Source organism: Bos taurus, chromosome 2 (assembly GCF_002263795.3).
Source record: "Bos taurus isolate L1 Dominette 01449 registration number 42190680 breed Hereford chromosome 2, ARS-UCD2.0, whole genome shotgun sequence".
Classification (NCBI taxonomy): Eukaryota; Metazoa; Chordata; class Mammalia; order Artiodactyla; family Bovidae; genus Bos; species Bos taurus.
The window spans coordinates 10,587,680-10,601,420 of record NC_037329.1 but is presented as its reverse complement, the minus strand read 5'-3'; the positions used below and the strand labels follow the sequence as shown (position 1 = coordinate 10,601,420).

Genomic DNA, 13,741 nt, shown 5'->3' with positions numbered 1-13,741 from the left:
AAGAGTGGGCTTAATTTACAAAGAAAATAATCAGATATATATAAAAGAGCTCCAGTTCAAGAAGCTTCATTTACTGTTTTTCTGAAAACAGCCTTAGAGGGACGGTGTTTAATCACTTCTTAATATAACAGAATACTAAAAAAAAAAAAGTTAAAAATTCATATGGTTTGAATCTGAAAAGGTGTATTGCTCATTTTTCCATATCTACAGATGAGAGAAAATATGACTATTGAAAAGCGGGAAATATTGGTTTGAACATGAGGTCTGAGTTCTAAACATTTTTAAAGTTGTCATGCATGACTTATTTATAATTATACCAAATGTACAGGTAACTGATTGAAAGTTGTGTTTCAACTTTAAGGTGGACAGTTGAAGTCATTACTATGATTAGTCACAGTTTGTAAGAACAGTGATATTAAACATCTTGTTTTGTTTGTATTACAGTATTATTATATTCCTTTTAGGTATAATACTCTAAACATATCCTTGAAAGCATTTTTTTAAGAAGGTGAAAATATATTTATCTATATGTATATTTAGCTTCTCAGATGGCTCAGTGGTAAAGAATCTGCCTGCCAATGCAGGAGATGTAGATACGTGGGTTTGATCCCTGGGTCAGGAAGGTCTCCCAGAAGAGGAAATGGTATCCCTCTCTTGTATTCTTGCCCAGAAAAATTCCATGGACAGAGGAGCCTGGCAGGCTGCAGTTCACAGGGTTGCAAAAGAGTCAGACACAACTTAGCGACTGAGCATGGATACATCTGTATGTTTGGTTGAACTATATGATAGCCACTTTATGTCAAACCTGGTAATTATTGGCAGTTTCATAAAATTCCATCTAATACTATTATAGCCTTGAGCTGGATCATTAATTCCAGTTGCCAGTAATTAATTGCTACTTTACCAGTCTAGATACATCACTTCACCATCATTGAAATAGTAGAATACATATTATCAGTCCTAACTACTTGTACAATGAGGCCATTTCCTATAATTAAAACTGGTATTATTTCAAGGTGGACAGTTGGGTGTGTCTGCAGTTCCAAGCTTATAAGTATAATTTCTTCAAGTACAGCCTAACTGAACTTAAAGAATAAAGAAAAACAAAGAAAATAGGAGAAGATAAGATTCATAATCCCATCCCATTGGTATTTGACTCTGTGGTGGTGGTTTAGTTGCTAGGTCTCTGACTCTTTTGTGACCCCGTGGACTGTAGCTCCTCTGTAAATGGAATTTTCCAGGTAAGAATTCTGGAGTGGGTTGCCATTTCCTTCTCCAGGGGATCTTCCTGACCCAGGGATCAAACCTGTGTCTACTGTCTTGGGAGATCAGATTCTTTACCACTAGCCCTTTCCTTCTATCACGTCTCTTCTCTATTCCCAGACATGTCTAGGGTTTTTCAGTGATGTCACTCATGCTCCTTCCATGTGGAGCTTCCTTTCCTTACTTCCTTCATCTCAAGATATCTAAACCCATCTAATTGTCAAAGTTCAGCTTAAAGCCTCCACTCGCCACTGGTCTTGCCTGATTCCACAGAGATCACTGTGCACATGTTAAGATATAACACTTGGAAATCATTTCTCTGCCCCAGGAATTCCAGCTCTTTAGAGCACCTTAACCATCTAAGCAAAACAGATACCAGCAGTAGACTTAGATATTTGAATTCTTCAGGGTTATTTTCTCAACTTTATGGCTAAAATTAAGATTCCACAAGTGGGAAATAAGTATCTGAAGAAAACCCAGTATTTTTCTTGACTAGATTTTTTTTTTTTTTAGTGAGGTGTTCCACAGATGAAATTCATACATAAATAATTATCAAAATACTGAATTTTCCATATGTCCCTTAATGCAAACTAAAATGGTAATGTTTTCTTTTTTAAGTTTCCAGTGAGAAGGTGTCTATTGTTTCCACACTGTCAAGGAAAAAATATGAATCAAAATCGCCTCTAAGAAGCATATATAGTGATTCTTCACTTCATCAATTTTGTGAACATCTCACTGAGTCTGTCATTTGCCATTTAATGTCAAGCATTTCTGGTAGCACCACAGATATTACAGAAAAAGAGAAAACATCGGAAAGACAAAATGCTGCATTTAACACTATTATTTCAATTGATTCTCAAGTATTTGAGAGTAGGTCAATTTCTGTTGGAGAACTTGCCCTAAGTATCTCTGAAATCATCACTGAAATCCTTTTAAATAGTAACATCATAGAGACCGACATTGCACAGCAAATGTTTTCATTAACAAGAAAGTACACTTACTGCCCAGGAGTAAGTGCTGCTGATTTTGATGATCTCTTTCAGGACCTCTTAATAGGTGTGATTCATGTACTCTCCAAAGAAATAGGCTTAAATCATCACCTTGAAAATAGCGGAAGAAACAGACCATTTCCCATGCTCAGAAGTAATAGTATGCCCATTTGCAACAGAAGAAATACAATGCAAAGACAGAAAGGTTCCAGAGACTGGGGATTAGCTACTCACCAAATTGATCATATCATTCAAAAAAATAAATTAAATTATTTGGCACACAAGTTAGATAGTCTGGCTGGTAGCCTAAAAACTCATGAATCCAAAGAAATAGTCAACAGAGTTTTCAGTATTGTTTTAGATTTATTTTTACCAGATGAACAGCCAGATGAGGCTATGGGTTCTGAAATAAAAGCAAGAACATTTTTCTCATCATCGTATGAAGGGCAATATAATAACATACTTGGAAATAACTTAGGGCTCTCCCCTAAATCAGTTTTCCTTCTCAATGTTGTATGTGAGAAACTAATCAGAACACTTTTAGAAAAATGCACAAACTCTGTCTTTCTTGATAATTTCCCTCTTTCTGAAGAGGTATCAGCAGAAGAATGTCAACTTTTAAAAATACTTCAAAGTGTAGATGAAGAATTTGACTACTGTAATGGAACAATGGACTGGGAACAGTTTCAAGGGGATTATACGTCAGACATTTTGGAAAATCTGGCAGAAATGGATCCGGATTTATTGTCAACAGACTCTATGCTTACTATTATTTCCCACAGCTTGGTTAAATCATTGATGGATAAACTACATCACAGTATACAACTCCCCCAAAGTCCACCTTTTGCAAACAAGCATTTGAAGTGTGGAACAAGAGAAATACAGCCTAGTTGTATAAAAGCAAAAAGGCCAGAATTAACAGAATTGGAACAAGGTAGAGGCTCTTTAGGATGCATGAGTTATTATGGCCATGCTTTGACAGGACCCCTGAATAATCCCAGTGTAGTTAGCTCCAAAATACAAGCACCGTTTGGCAAGAAATATTCAGTAAATTTTGCTAATGTGCCACCTCTTAAAAGACAGGGAGCAAAGGATATGAATACAATAGCCATCCATAATACGCTTTATCCAGGAGATATGAACACAGGTGTTTATTCAGCCACATTTTTAGAGGACATAATTTCAGAACTGTTTTTTAATCTCTCTATTTCACTGTTGGGCAAAAATGAAAACATCATGGATGCCCAGCTCAATGAGATGAATACATTATTTGTCAACAGTATAGTGAATGAGTTTAATAAGGCAAGGGTCACTGTTTTACGGAATTCTGAAGAAAGGCTATGTTTTCCACCAATCCATAAAGAAACCGTTAGTAGGATTGTTGACTCAGTTTATTATGGTGTTTTACAGCAATATAAATCAAAAGTGACCTGTGGTGGTAATCTGGCATGTGACAGTACTTCAATAGCAGAACAAATAACTAATAGCATATTGTTAGAGATTTTGGACTACCAACTCCCATCTTGCTTCAGGGAAAAGCTCTTACACAATTCATATTACCCTCTCAATGCTGAAATTATATTACAGAAACTTCAAAATAACCTGAGGGAATTTACTTCCAAACCTAGGTCTTTAACAGACTATAGCACCATGTTATCACAATCATTTTTAGAAGATATCATCAGAAGACTTTTAACTCAACTCATTCCTCCACCCAGTAAAGCTTCCTCTTTGGAAAACAAATATTTCGTGAGTTCAGATTTTAATGAAATGTCTACCTGTATAATAAATAAGGTTATATCAGCTATTTCAAAACATAAAATTTGGTTCACTATATATGATAATCAATATCTGTGTACAGGAAAAAACCTCCAGAAGATGGTGGATTCTGTTTATAGAAATATTATGCAAACCTATGACTCTCTTATTTCAATACAGAAAAGTATACTCAGCCGAAGCCCGATTTTGGTTGACCGAATAGCCAGTTTTATTATCCAAGAGATTGTTGAAAATCACCTTCAGCCATTTTTGTGTGGAGAAGGTTTACCTCGTCCAAAAACTCCTTCAGATGCAATATCGAATATGGTTAAACAAGTTCTCAATGAAGTCATAGAGTCACACAGACCCCAGACGCCAGCAGCCGCAGGTATTTACACTGAGACATTTGTAAGGGAAATTGTTGCCAGACTTTTATCAAAAATTTTCAGTCCAAAGCATAACACTGAAATTGAGCTGGAAAACATGACCCAAAAAATTGTTAACTCAGTAAATAACCATTTTGACAAAGCTAAAGTTCACCTTCTATGTAATGACAAAGAACAGTCTTACCCTTCTGTGGATACAGATATTGTGGACGAATTGGTCACCTCAGTTTATAGAAATGTTTTAAAACAGTATGGATTAGATCCTGAGTTTGATAAAGAGTCTGAAGACAGCAGTATTTTTGTGGAAAAAATTACCAACTTAGTTGTAGCAGCTATTTCAGATTACCTTTTTCATCCACTGTTTTCTGGGAATTTGTCATCTTCATATTCTCTTTCAACAACTGACAATATTGTTCAAGACATTCTTAGTAACATCAGTGGATCTACCATGCCAAGTCAGAGTTTATCTCCATATAACACCTTGCTGCCATACACATTTTTAGAAGACATGATCAGAGTACTATTATCTAGAATTTTTCCCTCTGCACATAGCATTGTTGCAAACAGAGAAATTCCGAAAGATAGATCAAAAGCTAATTTCAATGAAATTGCTTCAGATATAATCAGTGATATTAGAAGGAAAATTTCCCAACATGAAATTCGATTCTCAAAAGATGAAGAAGGAACCAAGTTTATTTATTCAGAAGATGATATCCACCATCTCGTGGACTCAGTATTCAAAAATATTCTAAACTCTGAGTCTCAAGAATTAGTTGAGCCAAGTGTCACAAGTAGTAATGATGTTCTTATTGACAGGATAGCAGGTTTTATCATTAAATATGTCTGTCAACAACATCTTCAGCCATTTGTGGATGGAAAGTCATTACCTTCTTCATCATACACATATTTGGGCGATGAGAGAAGGCAGTGGTTTTATGCCAGTGTTTATTCCTCAGCTTTTTTGGAGGATGTGATTTCTGGGGTTTTAAGCAAAATATTCCACAGGGGGTTAGGCATCGTACAAACAAAATCAGTAAGAGATTCAGAAGATGAACTATTTGATAAAGCTGAAAAACTCGTACATTTCATAACAGAGGAATTCTCAAGAGCTAAAGTTAGCATTTTAGAGAATGCAGAGAAAAATTTATGTTTGCCTCCAGTAGAGAGAGATGTGGTCAAGAACATTATTGACACGGTGTACAGCAAAGTTGTGCAAGAATATGAAATGGAAATAATGCCTGATAAAAATTTTCTAAATGACACGAAGACACTGGCTGCAAAGATAACTGAAATCATCCTGGCTGAAACCTCTGATTTCCAAATTCATCCAAATCTTACAGAAAAGCTTCCATTTGGGTCACAATCCAAACTTAGTAGTGATATTTTGATAAAGAAAGTTCACCATGACATTACTAAATCAAGATCCCAAAGACAGGCTTCGACAATATATACTACTATGTTATCACATACTCATTTGGAAAAAATTGTGTCTCAGCTTATATCGCAGATGAGTCCATTGGTCTCCAGTACAGAACACCAAGATACTTCTCAATCAGACTTAAGTAATACAGTCATAAAACTGATAAATGAAATCATGTCAATAATTTCAAAACATGCAGTATGTATTATTAAACATGGAAATGAAAAACATAGTATGATTTCAGAAAAAGACATCCAGTCCATGGTTGATTCCATTTATGCTGCTCTTTCCTGTTCAAGTATATACCAATCTCTTACAAAAGATAAAAAAGATATAAATAATATACCTGTTTCAAAAATAGCAAGTTTTATAATAAAAGAAATCTTTAATCATCATCTTCAGTCATTTTTATCTGGAGATAAAACTCTCCTTTCAGCTGAAGTTGATCAAACTTATAAACAGAAAGTATTAGATCCTAAAGAAAAACAGTTGTCCTTCATCATGAATTCAGCTGTCTTTTTGGAAGAAGTAATTTCTGAACTTTTATGTAAACTCCTTTATGCATTCTCACACAATGTCTTGGCTGCTGAAAACCCAGATATAGTAAAAGCCAAAGTTACTGGCATTGTTACAACATTAGTAAAATCAATTGTTCTGGAGTTCACCACATCAGAGATTTTCCTTGCAGATAGCTTTGATGCTGATATGTGTTTTTCAGAAGGATATAAAGAAATGGTTCAAAGAACAGTCAGCCGTACTTATGAAAAAATATTAGATGAATATAAATCTCTGATTCAAATATATAGGGCTATGCAAAGTGACACTGCTTGTTTTGGAAGAAAAATATATAATTTCCTTTTGGAAGAAATTTATGACTGCCAGGTAAAGTCATTAATTTCAGGAGAATTAATATCTTCTTCCTCTTCTTCTCCTCAAGCTGATAAAATCATCAGAAATGTACTCAATGTCATCATGAGAGATAGCCATGCCTTGCCATCATGTATTACTGTGTTGCCATGTTCTCTTTTAGAAGATATGATTTACAAGCTGCTAGTGCATATCTTCCCTTTGACTGATACTGAAAGTGAACTAAAAGAGGAAGAGGTTTCAGATTATGAGTTCGTGGATGCAGCATCAAAACTAACTGATGAAATCATCAAAGAAATTTCTGAACATGAGATCTGTCTTGCTACAGCAGAGGAGAATGCAGAAAGTGTGCAATTAGAAGTGATTCAAGATTTGATTAACTCTATATGTAATAATATTTTGAAAAAATCTGAATTTCAAGCTGAAGTCCAGAAAGATGCAAACAAAAATGGAGGCTCATTCCTCAGTAAAATAGCTGGTTTCATTATGAAGGAAATCATGGATCATCATCTGCAGCCATTTTTACATGGTGAAGAATCATCCTCCAATAGCTTATCTAATTATGACCATGTCTCTGTACATACTATACCTGGTAAAAAAAAGACACAGCCTTCTCTATATTCGGCTACATTTTTGGAAGATGTAATTGTTGACCTTGTTCACAAATTTTATTCTCTTCCAAGTATCACTGAAGAGATTAAGGAAAAAGAAAAACCAGAGCCAGATGTTGTGAGCTTGGCTATAAAATTTGCAAACTCTCTGATAGGAGAATTTAGGAAAAGTGAAATTAAAGTTCTACCAAATGCTGAAGAAATGTTTTCCTTTCCACCAATTGATAAAGAGACAGTTGATAAGATATCTGATTTTGTGTATGATCAGTTCATAGAAACTTATGGATCTAATGATATTCAGAAGAATGGTAAAAATAACATTGTTACAGAAATGATTGCTACTTTAGCCCAGAAGGCAATCTCTGCTTTCAAGATTCAACCACTTTTTTCAGGAGACTGGTCTTCTACTTTCTTTTCGTTTCTAAATCCAGATAACATCACTCAAAGGGTTAAACACCTTCCACAGCAAACTTCTACACAGATAAACAGATGCTTAAAAGAGAATCAACTTACTTTATCAGAACAGTCATATAAACACACGTCTCTAACTTCAGACCAGAAAAATGTGTTGGATACTTTGGAAGTAGATAGAGGTGCAATGAGCAAAAGGAAAAGTTTGGAAACTAAGGAGACATCAATGAAAACAGGTGATATCCAAGACCCAGTGGTTACCTCTGTAACTAGTATTATGAAAAGCAATGTAGTTAACCTGTTATCAGGACCAGGTGTGGCCAATAAAGAGAATAAAAACAAAATGGGAATTCCAGTTCAAAAATACAATGTATCAAAAGTTACTTGTCCAACTACAAAAACTAAAGATAAACAGGAGCCATATTTGAAGGGAACACTCAAAAATAATGAAACTGACAAGAAAAGAATATCAGCTTCAGATAAGGAGGGGCAAGGTAAGGAGGTACACACACAAATTCTAGTAGCTACTGATGGTGAAAGGGAAATCTTTCAACTAGATTTTAAAATAGGCAATGAGAAGAAGGTTGACAAAACAAGAGAAAGTTCATTAAAAACAGAAGACAACCCCCTTCAGTTATCTTCTTTGATAGCCAAAGTGAGAAATACAGAGAACACAATCGAGAAACCTTCAGAAGCAGTTACCCAGAAGCCAAACGACGAGGAGAGGAAAGACTCTTCAGCTCAAATAGACATAAAGGAAGGAGAGTACTCAGATTATGAATTAGTCCAAAATGTCACTGAGAATATTTATGACAGTATCTTTGGAATGTACCATTCTCAAGAATCAGCTGATTATTTAAGACAACAAAGTCTTCCTAGTCATACAGCATCACCTATAACTCAAGCATTGCCTGTAACTCAAGAGATTGGCAAGGATTTTGCACAGTCTGTTTTAACAAAGGGTTTATCCCTCTCAGCCAACAAAAATCTCGGGGCCAAAGAGAAAGAAGAAAAAGAGAATGCAAGCAAAATAGAAAAAGAGAGGGAAAAGAAGAGAGGGGGTGAAAGAGAAAATGACAGCGTGAAAGTTAAGGATATTAAAAAGGAACCTAGTAAACCAGACAGTCCTCAGTACCCTCCAGAACCTGCGGTTTTCCCTGCTAAATTTTTAGAAGATGTTATTACTGAAATGGTTAACAAATTGATATTTTCTTCCTCACCAGAAACACAAACATATGATAGATGTCAAAATGTATGTGATGATGAAAATCAAGATGAACTCTATGACACAGCTATGAGACTTATTGATTCACTGTTAAAGGAGTTTTCTGATGCTCAAGTTAAGGTATTTAGGCCAGATAAAGAATATCAGGTTTTTCCTCCTGCAGATAAAGTGTCATCAGTTCCTAAGGAATATCCCAGGCATAAAGAATCAAATATAGATGAAGCACCATGCAACGTTAAGACAATAACTATGGATAAGAGTCACACAATGACTGAAAAACCCTCTTCAAATAAGATACTTTTTTTAGATAAAATGTCATCAATTGATAAAACATTGGTCAACAAAGTTGTCCATGCCTCTGTGTGCAATATTTTGAAGGAATATAAATCTCAAGACTCCATTTGTAAGAATATAAAGAATAATGGGGGACATTTAGCAAGAAGATTAGCTAGTGCAATGATAAATGAAATTTTTCAACATAAGCTTAATTTGATATTGTGTGATGAGTTTCCAGTTTCATCATGTTTGCCTCTGGAAACTAAGGATGTTGTTAAAAAGGTCCAAAAAGTGGCTCAAACAGCCAGCAAAGAATGTCAGACATCATCACCATATACCATCATGCTGCCTCATGAATTTTTAGAGAATGTGATTTCTACTCTTTTATCTAAAATTTTCTCAACCGTATCAAACACCATAGCAGAAACATATGAAAGCAGCTGGTTTACAGAACTGGATTTCCTTCAAATGAAGTTATTAAGTACAGTTACAACAGAGATCTCCAAAGATGAAGATATGATTATACAGTATGTGGAATCCTTACATCCCAGTGATGATGAAACTATTCAATTAGTGGTTCAATCACTCTATAATAATCTCTTGTCACAATTTGGGTCACAAGAGAGTATACAAAATTGTGCAGCCAGTGGATGTAGAATTCTTTCAGAAACCATAGTTGACTTAATTCGACGAGAAGTGACTGGCAATCAGTTGCAGAACTACTTTTCTGGAGAGCTAACACCGTATCAGTGTGCAGAAGTTGACAATGTTGTTGAAAATATTCTTAAAGATGTGATCCAAATGGCTGACATTCCCCAGCCTCATCCATCACAGGCGTGTATACTGCCTTATAACATAATAGAAGAAATTGCTGTAAAATTTTTATCGAAGCTTTTATCTGCGTTTCCAAAGGTCAATAAGGAAAGACCCAAATCCCTAGAAACTGAAATGCAAAAAATAACATCAAAAATATTAAATTCAATACAAGAAATTATCTCCAAAAATAAGATTAAAGTTGTATCACCGGCAAAGGAAATACCTACTGCACCTTTGGCTGACAATGAAGCTATTGAAAAAGTAGTTAATTCTGTTTATACCAGTATTTTAAAACACTCTGGCTCACTCAATTCTATATTTAAAGATTTAATGGGTAAGAGTAATATCCTCTCTGATATAATAGGGTTTTTAATGGTGAAAGAAATTTCCAAATCCAAATTTCAACCTCAAGTACAGGAAGAATTATCAGGTCCAGAATTAGCTCTGGAAGCTGTTAAAATTATGGAAAAAGTAGTCAAAATGGTTGATGAATTTAAGTCCCAGGAAAAGTCTTCATCCAAAAAAGGTTCTATGTTAGATGCCACGTTTTTAGAGGAAGCACTAGCCTTGTTCTTGGCTAAAATAGTAAGGTTGCCAAGTGACTCAAGCAAACATGCAAAAAACTTATCAAAGCCTGAATTAAATAAAATTGCATCTCAACTGACAAAATCTGTGACGGCTGAAATTTCAAAGAGTAATATTAATCTTGTTGCTGCTGATTCTGAAGAACACTTTCTAAATCCAGAAAGTATAGAAATGGTTTCTCAGGTTATTGATTCTATTTATAGTAATGTACTACAACAATCTGGAACCCAAAAGGATCTTTATCATGATATAAAAAGTACAAACGGAGTTTTCCCTAAAAAAGTGGCTAATTTAATTATTAATGAAGTTTCAAATTTTCCCTTCGATTCAGCTAGTCCAAAGAATTCAAATGCTTGTTTCTTTGGAGATCTAGACATTAACAGAATTGTTGAAAAGGCACAAGAGCATGCTGTTAACATGATTCCTGACTTAAATAAAGAATCAACTAAAGATTCAATTGTAGAGGACTCTGCAATTAAAATAGTTCCACATGTTGGGAATAAACCCCTCAAAATAGATCCAAACATTATCTCAGAACACTTAGCAGTAATTTCTATAAAAACTCAACCCCTTGAGAAACTTCAGACGGAATGTTTAAAGAATACTGGACATAGCATAGCAGAACTGAGAAGAGCATCAATAGGTGGAAGAAGTTATCCCTCAGACACATGTACTATAAGAGAGTTGAAGAGAGAAAGACGGACCTCATTGAGCAAGACAGGACGACTAGATATAAAACCCTTTGAGGTAAGTATAAAAAGAATAGCAAAAAAAAGTGAGAAATGGTTGTTCTGTTCTGTTCCTCAGATGGATATATGAGAATGTGTTTTTTTGTTGTTGTTATTGTCCAACCCAATAGGAAAATTGGTGGCATAAGTTTATCTGTATAGTTATATGACTTACTGGGACTTGCCATTCCAGCTCTGAGGCTCATTCTAAAAGTCTCAGGCTAGTTTTCCTAAGACAATCAATTTAAACTTTAAGAAAAAAATAATGAGAATACAGGGATATACCCTTGACTGGCCTTCCCAGGTGGCTCAGAGGATAAAGAATCTGCCTGCAAATCAAGAGATCGGGTTTCAGTCCCTGGGTCAGGAAGATCCCCTAGAGAAGGGCATGGCAACTCACCCCAATATTCTTGCCTGAAGAATTCCATGGACAGAGGAGCCTGGCAGGCTATAGTCCATGGGGTCGCAAAGAGTTGGACACGACTGAACAACTCTCATACAAACACATACACACACACATACACACCCTTGACAGCAGAATTGTGCTGACTGAAATAATAATAAAACTATCTAAAATACATTTCTTATATACGGCTCTACAGCAGTAATACTACTCTTTTTACTTTTAGCAACATTTGTCAACACACATCAGAATACAAACTCTTAGATTATGCTAGTTTCTTATTTCACTTTAATAGTCTTCCTCAGGTTCTTCTATAATCTCAAGAAGTGTTAAGTTTCTTCTTATCCTTCTTCTAGATTTAGCTGCTTTAATGTTTCCATATTTATGAATCTGTTTCCTCTGTTTTAGTCCCTAATTCTGCTCTGCAGTTCCATATTTAGGCCCCCAATATATTAACCTAGTGGAGACTTTAAAATGCAAAAATGATGTCCTTGTTACAAGGAAACTGTACAACTGAGGACAAAGGATGGTCTGGCCAATGGAATCACACTAATCTACACATTTTTATCAGAGCCCCTTGTACTGATCGTGTTCTCTCATAAGAGGACTGAGTGTGCTGAGGGTATAATCTGTTTGGAGAATGAGCCAAGTTTTATAGAACTATTCTCCCTGGAGCAGACACTTGAAGTAAATTTTCTCCAGCACTGTCCTGTAACCCATTGAACTAGGTATCAGGGCTGTTAAATATGTTAATTGGCACTTATGTTTTCATACCCAAGAACTGAAATTATTATGGGAAGACATACTAATTTAATCTTTGCCTTAACTTTTTTGAACCAGATGACAGTCTTTTCAAGCTCTAAAAGTTATTCCTTACATGGATTCTCATCATTTTCATCAGCATATTTTTTGGTAGTCTTCATTCATATATATATGTAACCCCTTAGGAGTAAAATTTGTGTTCAAAGACATAGAATAACATTGCTCAAAGGTAGTTTTTAATTATATGTAGAATTGTCTGTCACAAATCTCACTCTTGGTCACCATTCTCTTTCATTAAGTCATTTATAGACCACAGAAAGCAGGAAGAGAATATTTAAATGAAAATAATGGCCATTTTTCTCTTAAGGGGGAGAAAATTCATCCAAAAAATAAAGTACAAATGAAGCAGACCTAGACAACTCTGGTAAGACATGATTTGAACCAGTCTGGGTATCAATGTTATCAATCTCCTGCACAGGGACAAAAAGACTAAAGAATAGTAGATTAGAACAGAGAATCTAGGTATTTGTTGGCTGTGCCCCAGGGCTTTATTTCCTGTTTTGAGATACCATAAATTCCTAACACACTAGCCATGTACATATTAAAATTATATATATTAACAAAGCCAGATAGAATGATTTTGGATTTTCTAAACCACTGCCTGCCCTGCACGCCCCCCGCCCAACCCCACCAATAACACAGAAAATCAAAACTGATTGTGTTTTAAGTTCTTAAGGAGACTGTTTGTATATTTTGTTTCCATAGAAAATATTCTCTTCTGGTACCAATATTTTAAAAATTGCCTTGCAGTGTTCCAAAGGAATGTTGATGTCTAGGATTAGGAACAATTTGGAGGTTCTGTGGCATCATCAAAGGCTACTGAAATGGGGATGTTATATTACTCAATAATAATTGTCTTTTCTTTAGACATTTAGATCTGTCTTTAGACATTGAAAATGAAAGGTGAGATTTGCCTAGGGAGGTGAGGAAAAAATGAAGACTTATGTTTTGAAGAGTCTTTTGGAAAATATATCCAGAGAATCAAGAGTGGAATGATAGAGATTAAAGAGTCAGAGACCTTCACAATCTTGGTCATTCATCATTTTTAAAAATCAAGAGCAGATAATACACTGCTTTTCTATTGAAAATATGTACATTTCAGTTTCTCTTTGATAACCTATCTACAGTTTTAGAAAAATATATCATCATGTCTACTTCTCTCACCAACTTCCAAAGTAAAA

The 13,741-nt window shown here is 35.1% G+C and overlaps 1 protein-coding gene across 1 annotated transcript in view; it reads left to right on the top strand.

Annotated features, from left to right (window-relative positions):
• FSIP2 (fibrous sheath interacting protein 2) overlaps positions 1-13,741 on the top strand; it is a 142,481-nt gene that overhangs the window by 103,937 nt on the left and 24,803 nt on the right. The window contains exon 17 of the mRNA XM_059877827.1: positions 1,882-11,354. Within this exon, the coding sequence (XP_059733810.1) occupies positions 1,882-11,354 (9,473 nt within the window). The remainder of the gene's footprint in view (positions 1-1,881; positions 11,355-13,741) is intronic.